The following is a 20,446-nucleotide window of genomic DNA, read 5'->3' as shown; positions in this document are numbered from 1 at the left end:
ATTCTAGGCCACCTGGGAGTCACCACGTTCCCGGGCGTCTCCCTCAGGTCCGTGAGGCGGACGCGTCCGCAGACTCGCTCTCCGGCCTTGTCTTAGGGGCTCGGCCGAGACCACAGAGCACGGCGTGCGGGGCCTTCCCCGCTGCTCCCCGACAGCCTCGCGGGCAGGAAGACTCGGCCGGAGGCCCAGCACTCACGGCCCTACGTGGGCATGGGCGCTCCGGGCGCCCACCCACACACCCACGGTGAGGACCCGGACCCCGCCAGCGACGGCCTCGAGCCACGCCCCACCGGGCTCCTCTCTGGCCCTCGCTGCGGCGCTCTAGCGTCCGCACAGCTCTCGACGGCTCCTTCCGGCCCAGACCGGAAGTGGCGCCGCGTGCCCCGGAAGCGCCCCGGTAGGGGCTGCGGGAGTGGCGGCGCGATGGCGGCTGCGGCGGTTTCGGAGGCCTGGCCGGAGCTGGAGCTGGCGGAGCGGGAGCGGCGGCGGGAGCTGCTGCTGACCGGGCCCGGGCTGGAGCAGCGGGTGCGCGCGGCGGGCGGGCGGCTGCCGCCGCGGCTCTTCACGCTGCCGCTGCTGCACTACCTGGAGGTGAGCGGCTGCGGCAGCCTACGCGAGCCGGGCCCCGGCCTGGCGCAGGGCCTCCCGCAGCTGCACAGCCTGGTGCTGCGGCGCAACGCGCTGGGGCCCGGCCTGAGCCCTGAGCTCGGCCCGCTGCCCGCGCTGCGCGTGCTCGACCTGTCAGGCAACGCGCTGGAGGCGCTGCCGCCGGGCCAGGGCCTAGGCCCCGCCGAGCCGCCGGGCCTCCCGCAGCTGCAGAGCCTCAACCTCAGTGGCAACCGGCTGCGCGAGCTGCCCGCCGACCTGGCGCGCTGCGCGCCGCGCCTGCAGACCCTCAACCTCACCGGCAACCGCCTGGACGCCTTCCCCGCCGCGCTCTTCCGCCCCGGCGCGCTGCCGCTGCTCAGCGAACTGGCGGCCGCCGACAACTGCCTCCGGGAGCTCAGCCCCGAAATCGCCCACCTGGCCTCGCTCAAGGTCAGCGGTCAGCGGGGCGGGCGGGGCGGGCCCTGTGGTAGCCACGGACGGGGGTCTCCTCCCGGTGCCGAGCCGTCCCAACTCGGCCGGGAAGGGCCACCGCAGCGTCGGTATCTCTGGGAAGCGGGCCCACCGCCGGGTCCCCTCGCACTAGCCTGGCCTCCGTCCTCGGGTGGTCCTCTCGGCTCGCCCCACACACTCTGCTCACAACTGGGCTTTAACACGCAACACAGTGTTTCGTGATCGTGGACTAACTGGGTTTTCCGCTCAGGTCGGAAGCAGGTCAACAGCAGGGACGGGTGTCTAAATTTTTGCATCTCCAAACGTTTGTGAAAGGACTGGGTGAGCCCTGTGCGTGGGGCCACCCAGGCAGGGCGTGGAGATGTGAAATGACTGGAATTTGTATAAGGTCACGCGTGTGATTTCACATGTGATAGTTCACTTGACCCCAACAGCGGCTTTCCAAGGCAGGGGTGGTTATTCCTGTCTTACAGAAGGCCGGAAGGGGTTGCCAAAGTACACAGCAAATAGGTTGGGGTTTCGTCTAGGCTCTCTTGTTTAGGGACTGCTTGCTTATTTTATTCATCCGGGGACCCCAGGTCCCAACAGAATGCTCGACTCGGAACAAGGGCCCAGTAGGTCTGTTGAGGAAGAGACCAGAGGGCAGGAGTTGCCGTGACCATGGCCTAAATCCAGCCTAGAGGCTCCTGTGCTTAAAGAAGCAAGCCTCTGTTTCTTCCTCCTCATTGCCATCCTTTTATGCAGACTTTTTTTTTTTTTTTTGTACAGCAGGTTCTTATTACCTATTTTATACATATTAGTGTATATATGTCAATCCCCAATCTCCCAATTCATCCCACCCCCCGCTTTTCCCCCTTGGTGTCCATAGGTTTGTTCTCTACATCTGTGTCTATTTCTGCCTTGCAAATCGGTTCATCTGTACCATTTTTCTAGCTTCCACATATATGCGTTAATAGACGATATTAGTTTTTCTCTTTCTGACTTACGTCACTCTGTATGACAGTCTCTAGGTCCATCCACATCTCTACAAATGACCCAATTTCGTTCCTTTTTATGGCTGAGTAATATTCCGTTGTATATATGTACCACATTTTCTTTATCCATTCATCTGTTGATGGGCATTTAGGTTGCTTCCACGACCAGGCTATTGTAAATAGTGCTGCAATGAACATTGGGGTACGTGTGTCTTTTTGAATTATGGTTTTCTCTGGGTACATGCCCAGTAGTGGGATTGCTGGGTTGTATGGTAGTTCTGTTTTTAGTTTTTTAAGGAACCTCCATACTGTTCTCCATAGTGGCTGTACCAATTTACATTCCCACCAGCAGTGCAAGAGGGTTCCCTTTTCTCCCCACCCTTTCTACAAATCTGTTGTTTGTAGATTTTCTGATGATGCCCATTCTAACTGGTGTGAGGTGATACCTCATTGTAGTTTTGATTTGCGTTTCTCTAATAATTGGTGATGTTGAGCAGCTTTTCATGTGCCTCTTGGCCATCTGTATGTCTTCTTTGGAGAAATTTAGGTCTTCTGCCCATTTTCTGATTGGGTTGTTTGTTTTTTTAATATTGAGCTGCATGAGCTGTTTATATATTTTGGAGGTTAATCCTTTGTCCATTGATTTGTTTGCAAATATTTTCTCCCATTCTGAGGGTTGTCTTTTCATCTTGTTTATAGTTTCCTTTACTGTGCAAAAGCTTTGAAGTTTCATTAGGTCCCATTTGTTTGTTTTTGTTTTTATTTCCATTTCTCTAGGAGGTGGGTCAAAAAGAATCTTGCTGTGATTTATGTCAAAGAGTGTTCTTCCTATGTTTTCCTCTAAGAGTTTTATAATGGCCAGTCTTACATTTAGGTCTTTAATACATTTTGAGTTTATTTTTGTATATGGTGTTAGGGAGTGTTCTAATTTCATTCTTTTACGTGTAGCTGTCCAGTTTTCCCAGCATCATTTATTGAAGAGACCGTCTTTTCCCCGTTGTATAGTCTTGCCTCCTTTGTCATAGATTAGTTGACCATAGGTGCGTGGGTTTATCTCTGGGCTTTCTATCCTGTTCCATTGATCTGTATTTCTGTTTTTGTGCCAGTACCATACTGTATTGATTACTGTACCTTTGTAGTATAGTCTGAAGCCAGGGAACCTGATTCCTCCAGCTCCATTTTTTTCCCTTAAGATTCCTTTGGCTATTCTGGGTCTTATATGTCTCCATACAACTTTTAAGATTTTTTGTTCTAGTTCTGTAAAAAAAAAAAAAATGCCATTGGTAGTTTGATAGGGATTGCATTGAATCTGTAGATTGCTTTGGGTAGTATAGTCATTTTCACAATGTTGATTCTTCCAATCCAAGAACATGGTATATTTCACCATCTGTTTGTGTCTTCTTTGATTTCTTTCATCAGTGTCTTATAGTTTTCCGAGTACAGGTCTTTTACCTCCTTAGGTGGGTTTATTTCTGGGTGTTTTATTCTTTTTGTTGCAATGGTGAATGGGATTGTTTTCTTAATTTCTCTTTCTGATCTTTCACTGTTAGTGTATAGGAATGCAAGAGATTTCTGTGCATTAATTTTGTATTCTGCAACTTTACCAAATTCATTGATGGGCTCTAGTAGTTTTCTGGTGGCATCTTTAGGATTATCTATGTATAATATCATGTCATCTGCAACAGTGACAGTTTTACTTCTTCTTTTCCAATTTGTATTCCTTTTATTTCTTTTTCTTCTCTGATTGCCATAGCTAGGACTTCCAAAACTATGTTGAATAATAGTGGCGAGAGTGGACATCCTTGTCTTGTTCCTGATCTTAGAGGAAATACTTTCAGTTGTTCACCATTGAGAATGATGTTTGCTGTGGGTTTGTCGTATATGGCCTTCATGACGTTGAGGTAGGTTCCCAATGCAGACTTTTTTAAAACAATAAAACGTGTGTGCAGTTTAGCAACTGACCTATTTGCAGCGGGAATTACTCTTAAGTTGTTGCCAACTCATTTTACAAATGTCTTTATGTCAGGATGTATCTGTGTGCGTGTGTATGTGTGTGTGTTTATAGTTAAGAGAAACAGGAGGCCACCCTGCAGAGTGACACGCGCTAACTGGCATTTCCGGGAAGAAGCTGTGGGGGACGACTCCTGGGATGCTGGTCCCAGGGCTGTAGCTTCCCTTCAGGGCTGTGGTGTGACACATGATATAACCCTTTTCTACTCCATCACCCATCTCATACGTCTCTTGGTTTCCCAGAAGGTAGATGTACCAAACGTGTAGCTTAACATAGCATCGTGTGAGTGTACAGTTTTTATATTTTTCTTCAAATCTATAATGTTTTAGCAGTATTCAAGTTTGGGTTTTGTTTTGTTTTGTTAATGTTCTGTAGTACCTCTGGGTGCCCGCCCAGTAAAGTAGCCTTTATTGTGTCCAGAGCACCCTCATTCAGGTGAAAGAGAACGTCTTGCTTGCTCAATCCCCCCTCGGCCGGTCCATCCTGTTCCCCATTTTAGACTTCCGTCGATCTCTTTCACATGAAGAGACCTGTTTCTTGGAGAGTGTCATGTAAGAGCTACTTGGAATCCCTTTTGGACTTAGATGTCCTTTTGGGGCCTTTTCTAAACCGATGCCTTCACGAGGAACGGCTGCTAGAGCTGGGTGAAGCAGCGTCACTCCACACGCTGGCGCTCCGAGGACAGAGGTGTTCTCTGTCCTTCCTGTGCGCTGGGGGGACAGCGGAGTCGGACAGCCGCACTCGGAACCAGAAAGTGTGGGTTCAGCTCAGTGTCTTGTGGCGGCGCCCTGGGCTCCTGCCTGTCTCCTCTCCTCTGAGGATGACCACGGTGCCATGAAGAAAGCGCAGCGATGGCACTGGTGCGGGTCCTCTGTGGCCGCATCACCGCGCCAGGGCTGTGGCTTAACACGGCGGTCGTTTTATTTGCTCACGGTCCTCCACTGTGGGCCAGCCCAGCTGGACAGTTGCTGACTTGCCGTTGGTCACTCGTGTGGCTGCGGTCAGCTGCCGTGGGCTCAGGGCCAGGCTCAGCTGGCGTGGCTGGCGTGGCTGACTCCTCTCTCCATGTCATCTTGGGACGTCTTCCGCCGCCACCGGGTAGTCCGACCTCTCACATGGCGGCTCAGGGCTCCTTAGAGCACAAGGGCAGGAGCTGCCAGGCTTTCCTGAGGTGCAGACCTGGACCTAGCAGCCTGCCACCTCCACTGCATCCTGCTGATTCAGTAAGTAGAGCTCAGTCCAGAGTTGTGGGAGAGGCCACACAAGGAGGTGAATACTTGGAGGCGTGGTTCTGTAGGGGCCACCAAGGTGACAGCACACAGGCCCCTGCTTGTCCCACTCACCTCCCAGTCGGGAGACAGCAAATGAGAGCTCCTTGGTGCCCACTTCCCTGGGAGCCGTGAAGGTCGGACCCTCTTCCCCACTGCAGCTGCCGGGGACGAGGAAGCTGAAGGGAGAGCTGTCCTTTCCCTCCCCACTTAACTCTGCCTGGAGAGCCGGCTTCATCACTGTCCTGACCTCGGACCCACTCAGCTGGGCTTCTCCCCACTGGGGTTCTGTTACCCATCGGGCTCAGCCGCAGGGCTGTGGTGCTCCAAGGATGCCCTCATTGTAAGTGACAGTTAGCCAGACCCATGGCACTGCCACCGGGGACTGCTGGAGGGACGGGCAGGCCAGATGTGCCCCCAGATCTATGAACTGTTCCGGGACAGCACGTTCATCAGCTGAAGGGCCACGGCACTCAGGGTTTCTCCCAGCCCTGCCAGGAGTTGTGCCCACTCGTGTTGTCTGGTGTCGCTCATTTATGGGACTTCTCCCGTAATCACGTTTCACAGAGAAGTGGAACTTTGACCATGAAACCTTTGTCCAGTGATGAAAAACTGAAGTTAAAAAAAAATCATTCCATCTTTTCATTTTCTCATTTGCTGTTGGAGATGGTGGGTTCAGGTCCCCTCACCTGGAACAGGGGGGTCCTTCCACACCCCCAGGGGTAGAGTGTGTGTCTGTAGGGTCTCACAACCAGGGATTCTGGGTCCCTTCCCCGCAGCTCGGCCCAGCAGTCAAGTCACAGTCTAGGGTCAGAGGCTGGCCCTGCCTGGCCGGTGTCACTATTGTGTTACCTATAGGGGAGAGTGCCTGGGTGCCTTCTGGGCAGGCGCCTGGGGGCCCCTCCACGGGCACTCAGTTCACTTCATCTCCCTTCGGCGATTGTGGGTTTCCCGCCCCCGGCCCCTGCCCTGCGCAGTTTTACGCCATCCAGACATCACTTCAGCTACAGGCTCTCCCTCCGGCACTCACGCTCTGGCCGTGAAACCCGTGGACTCCACTCCCCATCGACCTGCGGCTCTGCGTGCCTGGCGCCGGGTGGTGTGTCCTGCTGTGGGGGCCGCTTTGAACTCGTCGGTGGTCTCCCCGCCTCTGCTGGACATGGCACCCCCAGAGCCCTGTCGGCTGCCTGCCCTGCTCCCTGTTTGTCTCCCGCAGGGCCCCGGGGCAGGTCCTGGGCTGCTGTCTGTGGCACTGGCTGCTGCCACTGCCCTTTGCTCCAAAATGCCCAGTGTTTGGTGATTGTTGCCCCTGAAAGACCCGCGCCCCAGTGCCCCTGCACCTGTCCTCCGTGGAGACCACCTCACCAGGCTGCTGGCCTGACGCTGCTCTGGTCGGGGCTGGGGGCCACCCTCCCCCACGCTTGCCGGCCCTTCCTCTGCTGCTCTTTGTGGGTCTCTTCCTCATGGAGGCACAGACCTTCCACCCGCGGCGGCTGTGTTTTCACGCTGCAGTGAGAGTTGCCAGTGGAGTTCAAGCTGTTGAGACCCCAAGCTGGGTGTGCAGGTCCAAACCTGACCTTGAAATGCCAGCCCTTGTCTGCTGTTCACAGCCTGCCGGTGGGCGGGGACCCGGTTCTTCTGGCCCAGGCCAGGCTGAGTGTGCACACAGGGATACCTGGTCTAGGTGGCCCCGGCCTGTCCTCCCGTCCAGGTGCGTTCTGACACCTGGGCGTGTCCTGGGGGAGCAGCTCTGCAGCCCTGGGCTCGGCACTGGCTGTTGCTGACACTGCCAGTTAGCAGTGAGTGAGGAGGCCAGCGGACCCCAGGCTGGGGCGCAGGGGGCACCGCCGAGTCCTGTGCACGGGTGGGTGTGTGTGTGCGTGAGCGTGGGGGGGGGGGGGCAGGACACAGAGAAGCCTGGAAGGGCCACGTTTCAGCCCATCTACCCGCCTGTCCAGTCTCGCCTGAGAGCAGGGAGAGGCCTGGAGAGGCACCAAACGGTGACGTCCGGTTAACCCACAGCCCGCGTGACCCCTGAGTGCTTGGTCCCCAGTGGTGACTGGAGACCGTGTCAGGCTCACCTTCTCTTTCTCCATTTCTGGGTCAACTGCAGGATCAAAGTCTGCTCTGCAGTTGCTCGCTCCCTCCCTCCCGAGCCCCCGGTCCTGCCGTGCGGAGGCTCCTCTGTCACCCTCTGTCGGGCACCCACACCCCTCCCCCACCCTGGTTCTTCCAGCCTCGCAGCAGCCTGACTGCTGAGCCGGAGTTTCCTTCATAACCGGGGTTTGTGACGCTCCCTTAAAACCACCCTCTGTGCCAGCCACAGCAGACCGTATCTTGTGGATAGTCAGAGCCCCTGCCCCCCTTCCCAGCAGGTGACAAATCCGCCACCCGCTGTGGCCCAGCTGTGGTCATTCGGGGCCGTGGTGTCCCCGTCAGGACCAGGACTCCTCGCTGGCCACGCTGGTGTGGGCGCTGCTCCCTGGGTGCGAGGAGGGGCCTGCCCGAGCGCTCCCGGATCTGCAGCCCCTTGGGAGGCCCCTGCCGCCCGTCACTGCCTTGCTGTCCAAATGCCAGTCCCCTGTGCTTACTCCCACCAAACCAGGTGATAGGGTTTCTCCCCAGGCCCCGTGTCAGGTCCAAGCGAAGCCGAGCGGGGCCCATCCAGAGCTTCCCACGGGCCCTGGAGGAGAACGAGGAAGAAGCCCTTTACTTACAGGGCTGTGTGCCACCTGGGCCTCCTGGGAGGGGCCCTGTCCTCCTTACCACCAGCTGAGTCTCTCCCCCGGCACAGGACCCTGCCTTCTGCCCACCACGTGAGGTGGCCACTTGGCCCGTTTCCACCGCATCAGCGACACTGATGGCAGCCTCAGTAGTAGTCATAGAAGGTTCCTTTTCACGGGCCGCAGGGTTTCACCAACCTCCTTACGGGGCAGAAGCAGTAGCCCCCGCTCCCTCCTCCCGCGTCCCAGCATTGACGCTGAGTCGCTGTCTGTCGCACACGCAGGATAGAGAGCATCGTGCTGTGTTACTCTTGCTCTGTTCTTGCTTTTTGGCTCATTTAATTAAAGACATCTCAGCGCTACTTTGTGGGGAACCTATTTCTCATGTAAAGTCCTTATGTGTTTATAACCAGACATTCCCCGCGTTCCTCGTTGTCTTTTTTCCCCTCTAACCTAACCATCGATGGGAAATTCTGCCGTGGTTGTTACTACGGGCACACGGTGGTCAGGCAGCACAAGCAAGACCAGCACTTCACAGAGGCGACTGGCAGTCCACTGACGCCTCCCCTCCGAGGAGCCCCGGTCACTGCATCCGTGCTGGGCGCTGGGCTGGGGGAGAGGCGGGGGGCTGAGGCGGGGCAGGCGGCAGGAGGGCGGGTCCCGGCGGTCTCATGCGTCCCGGTCTCCCTCGCAGACGCTGGACCTGTCCAACAACCAGCTGAGTGAGATCCCAGCAGAGCTGGCCGACTGCCCCAAGCTCAAGGACATCAACTTCCGGGGGAACAGGTTGCGGGACAAGCGCCTGGAGAAGATGGTCAGCGGCTGCCAGACCAGGTCCATCCTGGAGTACCTGCGCGCCGGGGGCCGCGGGGGCGGCCGGGGCCGGGGCAAGGCCGAGGGCCCCGACAGGGAGGAGGCGCGGAGGAAGCGGCGGGAGCGGAGGAAGAGGGAGTGCGGCGAGCCCGAGGAGGCGTGGGTGGACGAGGCCAGCCGGCTGCTGCTGCGGGTGCTGCACGTGGCCGAGAACCCGGCCCCGCTGACGGTCACGGTGAGCCCCGGGGTCGGGGACGTGCGGCCCTTCATCGTGGGCGCCGTCGTGCGGGGCATGGACCTGCAGCCTGGGAACGCGCTCAAGCGGTTCCTCTCCTCCCAGGTGGGTGCCCGCGGCCGCGATGGGGGCGGGGGGGGGGGGCGGGCCGTGGGCGGGGCGACCCGGCCCGCGTGGGGTGGGGAGGGGACCCGGCGCAGTCAGCGTCCCTGAGTCTCTGCTGTGCGCGTGGGTTTCTGACTTCCGCGATAGGTGCCATGTTCAGTCTCACATGAGAGAGTGTTGAAATCGTTAGCCCTTGCCATCGTGTTCTCGGGTGACTTGTTTAGTTTTTGTGAGGTTTCAGCTAGACAGACTTAGAGTTCGTTGTTCTTCTGTGAAGTCTGCCCAGCTATTAGAGCAAAAAGCACATCCTTGCACGTGGGCAACCCCGAGCGTGGCCTGCGGGGCTGAGGCCGTACGTACGGGGAGGAAGCTGAGCCGGGAGCTCAGAACTCGAAGATCAGTGTTTTGGAGGAAAAGCTTGCTGGGGTTGTTTTTAAGTCACACTTCTGTCTATTCACTCATAAATTTTAGCTCGAGATGGGTTCTTTGAAGTCTCAAGCATTGCACCGTAGAGTTAGGGCGAGAAGAAATTCTGCTGATAAGCAGATACCAGCTTTCCAGCGGAGGTTCCACGAAATAAATACTTGGCCGGGGAGGCTGCTCTGGGGGGCCTGGGGTGGCGGGGGGCTTGCCCTCCAGCCTTGGACACTGAGCTCTGCCTGCCCTTGAACTTGTGTTGCAGACAAAGCTGCACGAGGACCTTTGTGAGAAGAGGACGGCGGCCACCATCGCAACCCACGACCTCAGAGCCATCCGGGGGCCCCTGCTGTATGCCGCCCGCCCCCCGCAGGACCTCAGGGTGAGGCCACACATCCCAGTGTTTGCAGTTTGAGTGTTCCTTGTGTGTTTTTCAAAAAATACACGTGCAGGTGGTTGAGTCAGAGCATTTTGGGTAGAATCTGACCCTGTTCTGCTCCCAGCAGCAACATAAAATAAAACAGGTTGTGTTGACAGTTACTTTCAAAAGTAAACACATCAAAGGAGGTGGTGATTTGAAAGTGGTTTCCTTCACCTGCTCACTAACTTTTAACCAGAAATTGTGGTTTATATCCCAGTTGCAAACCCCCGGATCTGGGGTTGACCGCAGTGTGAGTTCTGTCAAGGCCCCGCTCCTGGTCTCTCGGGTTCTGCGTGAGGCACCTCGGGCCCCAGGCGGAGGGCTCCCAGGGGACCGGCTCCGGCCGCTGGCCCCATCTCTTCCCTCGGCCTCCTCAGAGCCACAGGCGTGGAACCCCGGCTGTGCACTAGGCGGGTTTCAGATTCAGCCCCCAGGGTGACCTCTGCAGGCACAGTATATCTGCACGTGACGTGGGGGCAGCCTCTGTCCTCAGCCCGATGGACGTCCGCCTGGAGGACTGTCAGCTCTCAGAAGCCTCCCGCTGGGACCCCCAGCGACAGGCCAACGTGCGGTGTCCACCCCGTAGATCGTCCCCTTGGGGCGCCGGGAAGCCAAGGCCAAGGACCTGGTACGGCAGCTGCAGCTGGAGGCCGAGGAGCACAGGAAGCAGAAGAGGAGGCAGAACGTGTCGGGCCTGCACAGGTGGGGCCCCTTCACCAGCCTGTGCCGAGGCGGGCGCTCGCGAAGCTGCCCCAACTCGAGAGGCCGTCCAGGTTTCGTTCACTCTCCTCTCGGGTTCTTACGCGGGGGGGGGGGAAGGATCCACCGTGGCCCCGTGTCGCATGGCTTCAGAGGAGCAGGTGCCAGGAGTGCAGGCTTTGTGTTGTCTCAGAGGGGGGCCCTCGGCATGTCCACCAGGTGCCCAGGGAGAGCGCGCCATGGATGAGGGGACAGCCGGGCCTGCTGCACTTGATCCGGGTCAGGCTCGGCTGGCTCGGGCACCGAGGAGGCCCTGCGAACACCTCCTCTGAATTGGCTCGTGTCACGTGCCCTTGACCTGACACCTACCGTGTCCAGAGAACTGCGATTCGTCCACTCACCTTTAGGCGTGTTTCCACAGCTGTGCCTGTTACCGGTATTTCTTCCCACCCAGGTACCTTCACCTGCTGGACGGGAAGGAGCATTACCCGTGCCTCGTGGATGCAAACGGCGACGTGATTTCTTTCCCGCCCATAACAAACAGCGAGAAGACGAAGGTGGGCGGCGTCTGCCAGCGTCTGGCACCTTTGAGACCGCGTCACGTGTCGCGTTCACGCGTGTGGCTGCGTGTGCTCGCTGCCGCGTGTGCCGCGCCCCGGTGTGTGTCCGCCCTCGGGAGGGCGACAGTCCGGATTTGTGTGACACCGTCTTACAGGGTTTTCTGCAGATTAGACCTTGCAGTTGCTGGTCTCTGCTTGTGATACCTTGATTCTTTCCTGAAATCTTTCTGATTTCTGTTTAAGATTAAGAAAACCACTTGTGACCTGTTTCTGGAAGTGACGAGCGCCGCCAGCCTGCAGATCTGCAAGGACATCATGGACGCCCTCATCCTGGTTAGCGTCCTGCCCGCCCATCCTGCCCACCGAGGCTCTGGCCCCGCGGGACAGATGGCACATCCGCTGCCCTTTGCCATATGGGTGACGGCAGCCTGTCTTCCCTGGGTTGCCCCTAATCTCTCGGTTAAAAAGATATTTTTCATTTGCAGAAAATGGCAGAAATCAACAAATACACTTTGGAAAATAAAGACGAAGGTTCCCTCTCCGACCACGAAGTCGATGCCATTCCTGGACAAGTCTCGGATCCCAGGGCGACTACCGGTGCTGAACAGGCTGGGAGCGCCCCGCTGGTGGTGGAGCAGGTCCGGGTGGTGGATGAGGAGGGGCACCTGAAGGTGGTGTATCCGTCCAAGACGGACCTGGACCTCGCCGCCGCCCACGTGACTGTGCTCCGCTGACGGCCGGGCCACTGCCTCAGGCTCCCAGGGAGGCACTGCCCGCCGCACCGGCTCTGCAGGGCTTCCGTGTGGTGATATTAAATTATTCCTTCACCTCGGTAGTTTTTAAGATATGTGCATTCTTTGTTCAGTTTTCCAGTCGGTTCTGTCGTAGGGGGTGCCACGTTGACATGCAGTTAAGTCATTTCACCTTTACAGCACCAAATTGACTCTGCCAGTGCTTTCTATGAAATCACTTGAATATTGGAACTTACTGCTCAAAGGGTTCTGAAATCATGTAGCCACACAGCAACTCACTGTATTCACAGGGGGAAAGGACACTATAGTTGGTGTGAATATTTAGTTCTAAGTTGAGAAGCTGAACAACATGCGTGTTACTGAGCTGCACAGTTATTTTTCTACGACGCAATAGCTTTTAAAGTCCTACGGTTCCAGCACTGCAGCTTAGAAATGTGGGATGTCATGGTTTCCAGTTGTTGTAAACCGTAATCTTTTTATAAAAACATTTTTTTAACGTGACCTTAGAATTGGCAAAATCATTTTTCTTACTGCTGCGGTAGGATGCTTTGGGGGTGGGAGGCAGGGCATCCGGGAGCGACGGCCCAACCCGCCTGCTGCACTGGCCGGACTTGGGGAGGGCGGGGGCGTCAGTCGTCTGTAAAGCAGCACCAGGGCCGTGAGGTGTCACACCTGCGTCTGGAGGTCAGTGCGCAGGTTTCCCACTGCAAAACAGGCTTCCACGCTCAGACAGGACGGTCAGCCGTCGTCACCTTGCTCCAGGACGGGGGTGGCAGTGACTGGAGGAGGCGTGGGGCGCTCAATGCCAGGAGTCACGGAGCATGTGCCGGACGAGGGGGTCTCAGCATCTGGCATTCTAGGTGTTTCCAGCTCTGGGTCGGCAGTTCACCGACCTCACTGCTCCAGGAGCGGCCAGCGCAGGAAAAACTGACCCGCCAGCTTTTTCTTGTTGAGTGACGCGTGTTCCGTGGTCTTTGACCTGCAAAGGACACTTTGTGTTTTGTCACAACGACAGGCGGTTGGCAGGCACGTGCGAGAGCCCCCCCCCCGGGCCCAGGCACGTAGCCGTCAGAACCAGACCCGCGTGAGGCCCAGACCCCACACGCTGAGCCTGCCGTACGACCACGTGGGTTCCCCAGAGCCCGGCCAGCCCTCCTCGAAGGACATGGCGGGGCTGCCTTGACACGTGACCCAGCTCTCTGGTCACTGCCAGGGCTGCCCTTCGTCGGCCCTGGGGCAGCCGTGCTTAACCGCGCTGAAGTGGACACCAGGTGACGGTGTTCCCCAAACCTACCTGACACCTGTGTGCATCGGTGGCTCCGGGTTGTCACTTCATGACCCTCGGGCCATCAAGGCCGCAGACGCTGTGGCTGACGTGGGTGTGGGTGTCACGGCGAAGCCCTGCTGGGAGCTCCGGGTTGGGGCCGCAGCTGAGCTGCCCTCTTGGCATCAGGCTATGGCTTCAGCGGCCGCGTGGCACCAGGTCTGGGGCCTCCTTGATGTTGGGGAAGCCGCCGACCCTGCTGCTCTTCTCTGGTGCAGTTTGATTCCGTGTGAGGTTTGGAAACGTATTCAACTTACAGCAGAAAACCCCTGACGTTTCTTTTTCTTTGTCAGCCCGACCCTCTAATAAAAACATTTAGAAAGAACATCTCGGCTCCTTGCCCGTGAGTCCTTCCTGGGATTTCTGGAGGTGCGTGTTGGAAGTGTCTGTGGAGAAACTGAGGACCTGGGACCCTCTTGCCAGCAAAGAGCGAGAGGCAGTTATCTACTGTCACTCGGGCCTGGCCCAGAGAAGCTGCTGCCCTTGACCCCTGGGTCCTGGGCACCTGCTCCTGCAGCATCACCAGGTGGACCCCACCCCGGGGCTTTCCCGAAGGAGGCAAGTTCCTGGGACCCGCCTCCAGCAGACCACCCCAATCCCGAACCTCCTGTGGGAGGGGAGGCCAAGGGTCCTGTCCCGTCCTCTCCCAACCCTCCCAGGGCTGTCGGGACGCCACCTCCACCCCGGCCACTCGGGTCCAGCTGGGGCCCCGGGGCACGTCTCTCTTGAGGTGGGCCGCGTGGAGGAGCGTGCCCCTGCCTGTGGCCCCCCACCTCCGTGGGCCAGGCATCCGGTGCCAGGAGAGCCCGGGCCAGGGGTGCTGCGCATCCCCCAGGCTCTGGGCTGGTGCGCCCAGCTCTCCATGCTGAGACCTGCTGGGCCGTGGGGCACACAGGACACGGCCAGCCAGACCCAGGCCAGACCCCGGCACCGTCCACGGCCGCCCGTAAGGTTCCCCCCGACCCTGGGGAGCAGGCCTCGTGAGGACCCTGGGCGTCACCCAGCAGTGCTGGACCGAGCCGGACAGGCTCCGAGGTCACTTCCTCTCCCCCGGCTCCCGCTGCTGGCTGCCCCTCCTTGCCCCGTCCCACCTCCCTGCCTTGCCCCAGGCCAGTCACATCTACCTGTCCATCGCAGGCCTGCCCCTGCCCAGGGTCTACTCGGGGAATGCGGCCCTGGAGCCAAAGAGGCCTCAGAGGGAGTCGGGGGCAGGGGCAGCGGGGGCCCCTCCCTCCTGTCCCGCGCCCTCGCCCCGCTCCTGGCCGAGGCTGCACTGGGCCTCGGGGAGGGCCAGCCCCTGCACCTCCAGCGAGGACCGCCGACCGCTGCGAGCCCCCGGAGGCCACGCAGCCGAAACATGCCCGGCCAGAGGCCCCTGCCCACCTCCCCACACCCTCCACCCCAGTGCCCGTCCTGAGATGGCCAGAGGGGACTCCAACTGGGGTGCTAGGCTGAGGCCAGACAGGTGCGGGCCAGCTGGGGCCCCCTCCCTGCCTGTCGCCAAGCAGGTGGGGGCAGAGTCTCTCCGGAGACAGGTGCTGAGGCGCAGAGACCAGGGCGGCTGGGACAGACCCTCCACCACTGCCCCTTAACCTGCTTCCCCCGCCCCCTGCCCCGCAGCAGGCCCTGCTGAAGCACCGCGGCTGGGAGACCCCAGCCCAGCAGCGGGCTCAGAGCCAGGGATGCAGGTGGTGCAGCCCCACCTCACACCCGCCCGGCCCGGGCAGACTTGGAGTGGACCCGCTGTGCCCTAGGCCAGCCCCGTGGGGTCTCTGCCCTCCCTGCCAGCTCGGCCTCAGACACCCAGGTTTGCTATGAGCCCATAAGGATCCTGACTGTCCCTCGTCTCCTGCCCTCAGTTCTGGGCAGTTGTGGGGTGAGGACCAATTCCCTAAGAAGGTGTTTCTGGCAAGGGGTGTGCAGGGCCTGAGGCGTGAGTTCACAGCAGGCGAGGGCCAAGCGAGCGGGAACAGAGCCGGCGAGGCGCTGTCCATGGTCAGGAGAGGCAGGAGCAGGTCCAGCCACATGCGGGCCCCCAGGCCTGCCCCTGTGCTCCCATCTCCCGGCAGAGGGCCTGGCCAGGACTGGGCACATCCCAAGGCCCAGAGCCAGCGGGAGGCTCACAGGCCCTTTCCCAGGCCTCCCGGCCGCTGTCCAGACACCCTCCAGCTGGCCTCACATCGGGGGCCGTGAGTCCCACCTCGCCGGGGAGACCCACGGGAGACACCGTCATCCGTGTTTTCATTCAGCAGACATTTAATGACGACCTCCGTGGGCAGGGTCTGGGCCTCCTGCAGGGCGCCGGCGGAGGGGCCGGGCTCCTGCAGGCCCCACTCCGTGGGGTGGACAGCCCCGGGGAACGTGTCCACCTTCCTGGAGGGAAGATGCAGTGGGGGGTCTGGGACAAGGGCTAAGGCCCCTCTCCCCACTCTACCCAGGAAATGACTCAGCCCCCGGGGAGGGTGGATGGACAGAGGGACACACATACACCCCCTCAGAGCCATCCTTTCACAATGGGAGTCAGAAGGGCCAGAGAGGGCAGGGGCCTGGTCAGGGCCACACAGCTCCGCACGATGCCCACCCAGGGAGGACCCCACCCTGGGGCTGCCAGGCCTGTGCCCTCGGCCTGGGGGAGAAGGGGAGCTCTCGGGGCCCTGGACTGAGGGCCTAGCCTGGGTGTACCCTGCAGCCCCAGCTCAGGCTGGGCCCGGCCTCCCAGCCACGTGGGCCCCTGGGTGGCTGTGTGTGCCAGGCGTGCACGTGTGTGTCCTTGTTTACCCGTGTCCCTGTTTGGCTGTACGCCTGTGGGTGCCTGTGACAGCTGTGCACAGTGGTGTCCCCGTGAGCTTGAGGCCAGTATGTGTGCCCCGTGTGCCCCGTGCGCCCCTGAAGTCTGTGCGCTGGTGGGGGGAGAGTGTCTGTGTGCATGGTGAGGGGCTGTGTACACAGAGGGGAGCCTGTGTATAGAGAGGAGGGTCTGTGTACACGGGAGGCTGCGTACGCTGAGGTCCGTGCAGACCGGCGGGTCCGTGTACACGGAGGGGTTCTCGCACACGGGGTGTCCCTCCGAGCCCACGCCCCCGGGCGCATGTTCTGGGCAGCGTTCATTTGCACTTGTGCACGAAGTAGCCGGTGATGTAGCCCAGGGTGAACACTACCCAGAAGAGGGCCACTCCACCCAGCACCTTCAAGGAGATGCCCAGCTTGCCCGAGCACAGCTTCCGGGAGACCCTAGAGTGAGAACCGCAGGCACGTGAGCCCCCAGGCGGCCCCCGGTGCGGGGGGGCGGGGGGGGGGGGGGTGCGGCTGGGCTCGGGGAGGAGGAGGAGCGGGCCCCGGGCAGGTGGACTGCAGAGGAGGGCAGCCCGGGCGCTCCGGACTGGAAGACAGGAGGGAGGGGAGTGGCGGAGACACCGGGGAAGGTGTGGGGCCCGGGTCTGCCGAGACCGCCTGGGGTGGGCGCCCAGTGGGCGCAGAGCAGAGGCTGGCAGGAAGGATGGGAGGGGCCTGCGTAGGGCCAGGGGGTCCCCTCCTCCCCAGCCCCTCACCTCTTACAGCCCGAGGCCTCCTCTGCGCCGGGCCCGCTGGCCACGCTGACTTCATCCCGGCTGCTGTCCTCCCACCTACTGTACTGGATGCTGCTCTCCTGGGGCTGCATCCTGGGGGCCACGGGGCTCTGGCGGGAGGGGCAGAAGGTGGGCTGAGCCTCCCAAGACACACTGTTCCAGACCCGGTGAGGCTAGGGGCAGGGCTCTGTGTGGCACTGCTTTTGGGGTGAGGGTCTGCCTGGGGGCCGTAACGGGCCAGGTGGGCTGGCTCTTTGCCCGCATCCTCTCATCCAGCTTAGGAGGTGACCAGGATGCAGAGGGGTTAGGCCACTTGTCCAGGGTCACGTGGGAGGAGGCAAGAGGGAATTCCAACAGGGAGTCTGAAAGTCTGCCAAACCCTGCCCTCAGGAATGTGAGAGGCTGCTTTTCCACCCAGCCTGCTCCCCCAGGGGCGGCCCTCCAGGCACAGCTGCTGCCACCCTGGAGGGCCCCTGGCTGGGGCCAGGTCACCAAGCCTGATAACTAACGGCCTTCCCTCCTCCCATTCCTGCCAGATAAGGCCCCAGAGCCGTCCCTGGAGGCTGGGCAGGAAGGGGACGGGGCAAGCGGGGCAGCCGGACTGGGGGCAGCTGGTACGGCCTGTCCAGTAGGGGGAGGAGGCCTGCCTGGCCTGCGCAGCAGCAGCAGCTGTGTCCTCTGGCCTGTCCGAGTTGCAGCCCCTCCCTCACCCACTGCTGTGCCCTGCTGGGAGTCCAGGGGCTGAGACTTTGCTCAGCTCCCGCCAGCCTGGGAAAACCTGACCTTTCATCCAGGTAATCTGGGACACAGAGGCTTAAAGTCACAGTGAGCCACTTAGCAAGAAGCCAACCCAGAAACTCAGGAAATCAGGCAGTTCTTAAACCCCCAAAATGCTTCCACGTTTGCCCTTTCCCAAATCCCAGGCCCATGGGACAAAGGAAGCGAGCTTGTCTCAAAGCCACAAAGCCTGTCCTTCCTGTGGGATCCTGTGCTCTGGGGCAGCCATGCAGGCCGGGTCTCAGGCCTGGGAAAGGCCAAGCATTTGTTGAGCGTGGGTTCTGCTTTCCCAGGGTGTGTCCAGGAAAGGGGCTAAGGGCCAACTCTGTTAGCTACCTACCTAATGTCCACCCCCTCCCTCCTGTGGCCAGAGTCCCCATCTTGTTCCAGGCAGCAGTGTGCCAGCCCAAAGTGACAGTCATGGGCTAAGACAAGCTTAATACTCTGACCCCTGCTTTCCCATGTCACCCAGATGTGAGCAAGGTGCTGGGGTGCAGCAGGAGGTAGGAGGCTTTTGCTTTCATGAACAAAACAACAGCCATTTCCTTCTTCCTGCCTTGAAGTGATGGCTGGAGCTGAGCAGCCACTTTGCAATCTGGATATCCTGCCACACCAGCCCAATGGTGCTGAGTCTCCAAATCCACACCAACTGCCCACCCATGAGCTTCTTGATCTGAGGAGGGTCAAGCTCAATCTGTTCAAGCCTGGGACAGTGGGTTCCTGTTATTTGCAGCAGAACAAGCTCCTGACTGATGTGGATGGTGGCCCTCAGGTAGTCCTGGTTGGAGAAAGCCACCAGAAGCTGGGGAGGTGCTGGAGCTGAGCTTCTGAGGGCTTCATTCACTTGCTTGTAATGGTCTGTCCAACCCACATGCGATGGTCACACAGTGTCACAGGACCCTGGGGCTGTGCTGCCTGGCAGGGACACCTGCTAAGCCCTGGGACCCTCAGGGGTACCACCGCCTCCTGGGAGTGTGTGGGGACAGAGAGTCCTTGGCACACAGGGGCTGCATATACATTAGACCCCTTCACCCCCAATGCAGCTCCAGGGAGCCCACAGCTTACAAGGGGAGAGTCCTGGCGCTGGGGGTCGAAGCCTCTGCGATCCAGGAAGATGGTCAGACCCCGGCCCGTGGATCTCACCTCCTCCCAGCCCGCAGTTCGGGATCTGAGGAACCTCAGATGCCTCCAACCTTAAAGAAAGACGGAAAATTTAAAAAAGGTGAAGAGGAGCGAGCGGCGCTGCCAGGGGTTAGGGAAGGGAAAGGGGCGCTGGGGCGTCCCGGGCGGCCAGCAGGAGCGGCGAAGGCAGTTAGCCTCGGGGTCTGTGGGCCCGGGACAGCCTCAACCCCGCCTGCACCCCAGCAACTCCTCTCTCCCGGGCCGGCCGCTCGCAGAGGCCGCGGCCTAGCGGGGCGGGGGGCTGCCGAAACCAAGCGCACCACCTTCTTCTACTCGAGGAAACCGCACCCCGACCCCGTGTCTCACCTGGCTCGACAGCCCCCGGCCGCTCCGCGCGCCGCAGACGTGTCCCGGGCCGGAGGGGGGCGGGGCCTTGGAGGGGGTGGGGCCTGGTGGGGGGTGGGGCCTGAGCGGGGGCGGAGCAGGGCTGGGGTGGGCGGGGCGAGGCGGTGGGGGGTGGGGCCCGGGGGAGGGGCCGGGCAGGTAGGTCAAGGCGGGGCCTGGGCTCGATGGGCGGGGCACAAACGGGGCGGGGCCTGGGGCCGTGGGTGGGCGGCCGCCGGACTCCGGGACCGGGGGTGGGGCCTGGTGGAGGGGTGGAGGGGCGGGGCCGTTCCCGGGGGCGCGGCAGGGGCGGAGCAAGAGGGAGGTCCCCAGGCCTTCCAGGGGGTGCGTGCTGGAGGGGCGAGGGGCAGCAAGGGGCGCCGGGGCCGCAGGAGCCGCAAGGGCCGCAGAGCGCGCCTCTCTCCAGGGCCTAGACCCCTCCCCACTGTTGCAGTTTCCCCGCCGGGAACCGGGCTCGAGCGCAGAAGCGGGCTCGGTGGGGGGAGGGGGGATGGCGAGCGCGCCTGGTTAGAACCGAGGCACCGGACTGTTCTCGGGGACGGCCAGTCATCGGGGCCCCCAGCCGCCAGCCGGCCTTCCGCTCGCTCTGAGCGGCCAGAGGCCTGGGCGGGGCGGCCACGCACTGGACGCACTCAGCGAGCGGGCGCTGCGCGAAGGAGGGGCTGAAAGGACGCGTGGACAGGTGAGGGTGGAGAGCAAAGAGAAGAGGCCGAGGACTGACTAGGTTCAGCACGTGTTTGTGTGCCTGGCACAGGTCTCTGCGAACGACACTGACAAGCGTGCCTGTCCTCGCAGATCTTTCATCTCAGGAGCGATGGATGTGAACAGAAGTGCCGCAGCCCGACCCATCTTCTTCCACGGGGTCGCACCGGCAAAACAGTGCCCCAGCCGGGGAGCCTCTGCCAGGGGAACCGCCGCAGGTGTGGGCGGCAGAGAAGGACCTCTGTGGGGTCTGAACCGAATGCGGTGGACAGGAGCGCAGTCTCAGGCCTCCTACACCTGGGACCACCAGAGGGCGCCCTGCTCAGCGTGGGGTCTTCCCAGGAAGGAGCCAGGGGTGCAGGCTGCTGTGCTGACCCCCAACGAGTGAGTTTTGGAATGGAGGGTGTCCATGTAGCCCAAGCTCCCCTGCGTGTCCTAGTGAAGGAGAAGGTGAGACGGTGGCCAAAAGCAGGTGTAATTCTGAATCTGGGCGCAAGGGTGGGGCCGTGGGGG

General features: G+C 60.4%; 2 protein-coding genes across 2 annotated transcripts; one reads left to right on the top strand and one right to left on the bottom strand.

The window, feature by feature from the left end:
* Positions 1–389: 389 nt before the first annotated feature.
* Positions 390–12,538, top strand: LRRC47 (leucine rich repeat containing 47). Its single transcript, XM_068538749.1, has 7 exons — positions 390–1,038; positions 8,730–9,188; positions 9,871–9,987; positions 10,613–10,728; positions 11,180–11,282; positions 11,529–11,618; positions 11,771–12,538. Exons 1-7 carry the CDS (start codon positions 424–426, stop codon positions 12,017–12,019), a joined length of 1,749 nt encoding a protein of 582 aa, XP_068394850.1. The 5' UTR covers positions 390–423; the 3' UTR covers positions 12,020–12,538.
* A 2,892-nt stretch (positions 12,539–15,430) lies between these two features.
* SMIM1 (small integral membrane protein 1 (Vel blood group)) lies at positions 15,431–19,237 on the bottom strand. Its single transcript, XM_068537701.1, has 4 exons — positions 19,193–19,237; positions 18,770–18,897; positions 16,910–17,037; positions 15,431–16,592 (listed from the first exon to the last, which is right to left on the bottom strand). The coding sequence occupies exons 3-4, from the start codon at positions 17,017–17,019 to the stop codon at positions 16,466–16,468; spliced, it is 237 nt and encodes a 78-aa protein (XP_068393802.1). The 5' UTR covers positions 17,020–17,037; positions 18,770–18,897; positions 19,193–19,237; the 3' UTR covers positions 15,431–16,465.
* Positions 19,238–20,446: the final 1,209 nt, after the last annotated feature.

This window comes from Eschrichtius robustus, chromosome 3 (assembly GCF_028021215.1).
Source record: "Eschrichtius robustus isolate mEscRob2 chromosome 3, mEscRob2.pri, whole genome shotgun sequence".
In the NCBI taxonomy this organism is placed as follows: domain Eukaryota; kingdom Metazoa; phylum Chordata; class Mammalia; order Artiodactyla; family Eschrichtiidae; genus Eschrichtius; species Eschrichtius robustus.
Note: the sequence above shows the minus strand (reverse complement) of the source record. Positions and strands in the feature narration are given on the sequence as shown.

What these genes read in the sequence shown, in the direction of transcription:
- LRRC47 (XM_068538749.1), top strand. Translation starts at nt 424, where the DNA reads ATGGCGGCTGCGGCGGTTTCGGAGGCCTGGCCGGAGCTGGAGCTGGCG. An exon ending in AGCGGTTCCTCTCCTCCCAG is followed by an intron (nt 9,189 to 9,870) that starts GTGGGTGCCCGC and finishes CTTGTGTTGCAG; the next exon opens with ACAAAGCTGCACGAGGACCT. An exon ending in TCATGGACGCCCTCATCCTG is followed by an intron (nt 11,619 to 11,770) that starts GTTAGCGTCCTG and finishes TTTCATTTGCAG; the next exon opens with AAAATGGCAGAAATCAACAA.
- SMIM1 (XM_068537701.1), bottom strand. Translation starts at nt 17,019, where the DNA reads ATGCAGCCCCAGGAGAGCAGCATCCAGTACAGTAGGTGGGAGGACAGC. An exon ending in GAGGCCTCGGGCTGTAAGAG is followed by an intron (nt 16,593 to 16,909) that starts GTGAGGGGCTGG and finishes TTCTCACTCTAG; the next exon opens with GGTCTCCCGGAAGCTGTGCT.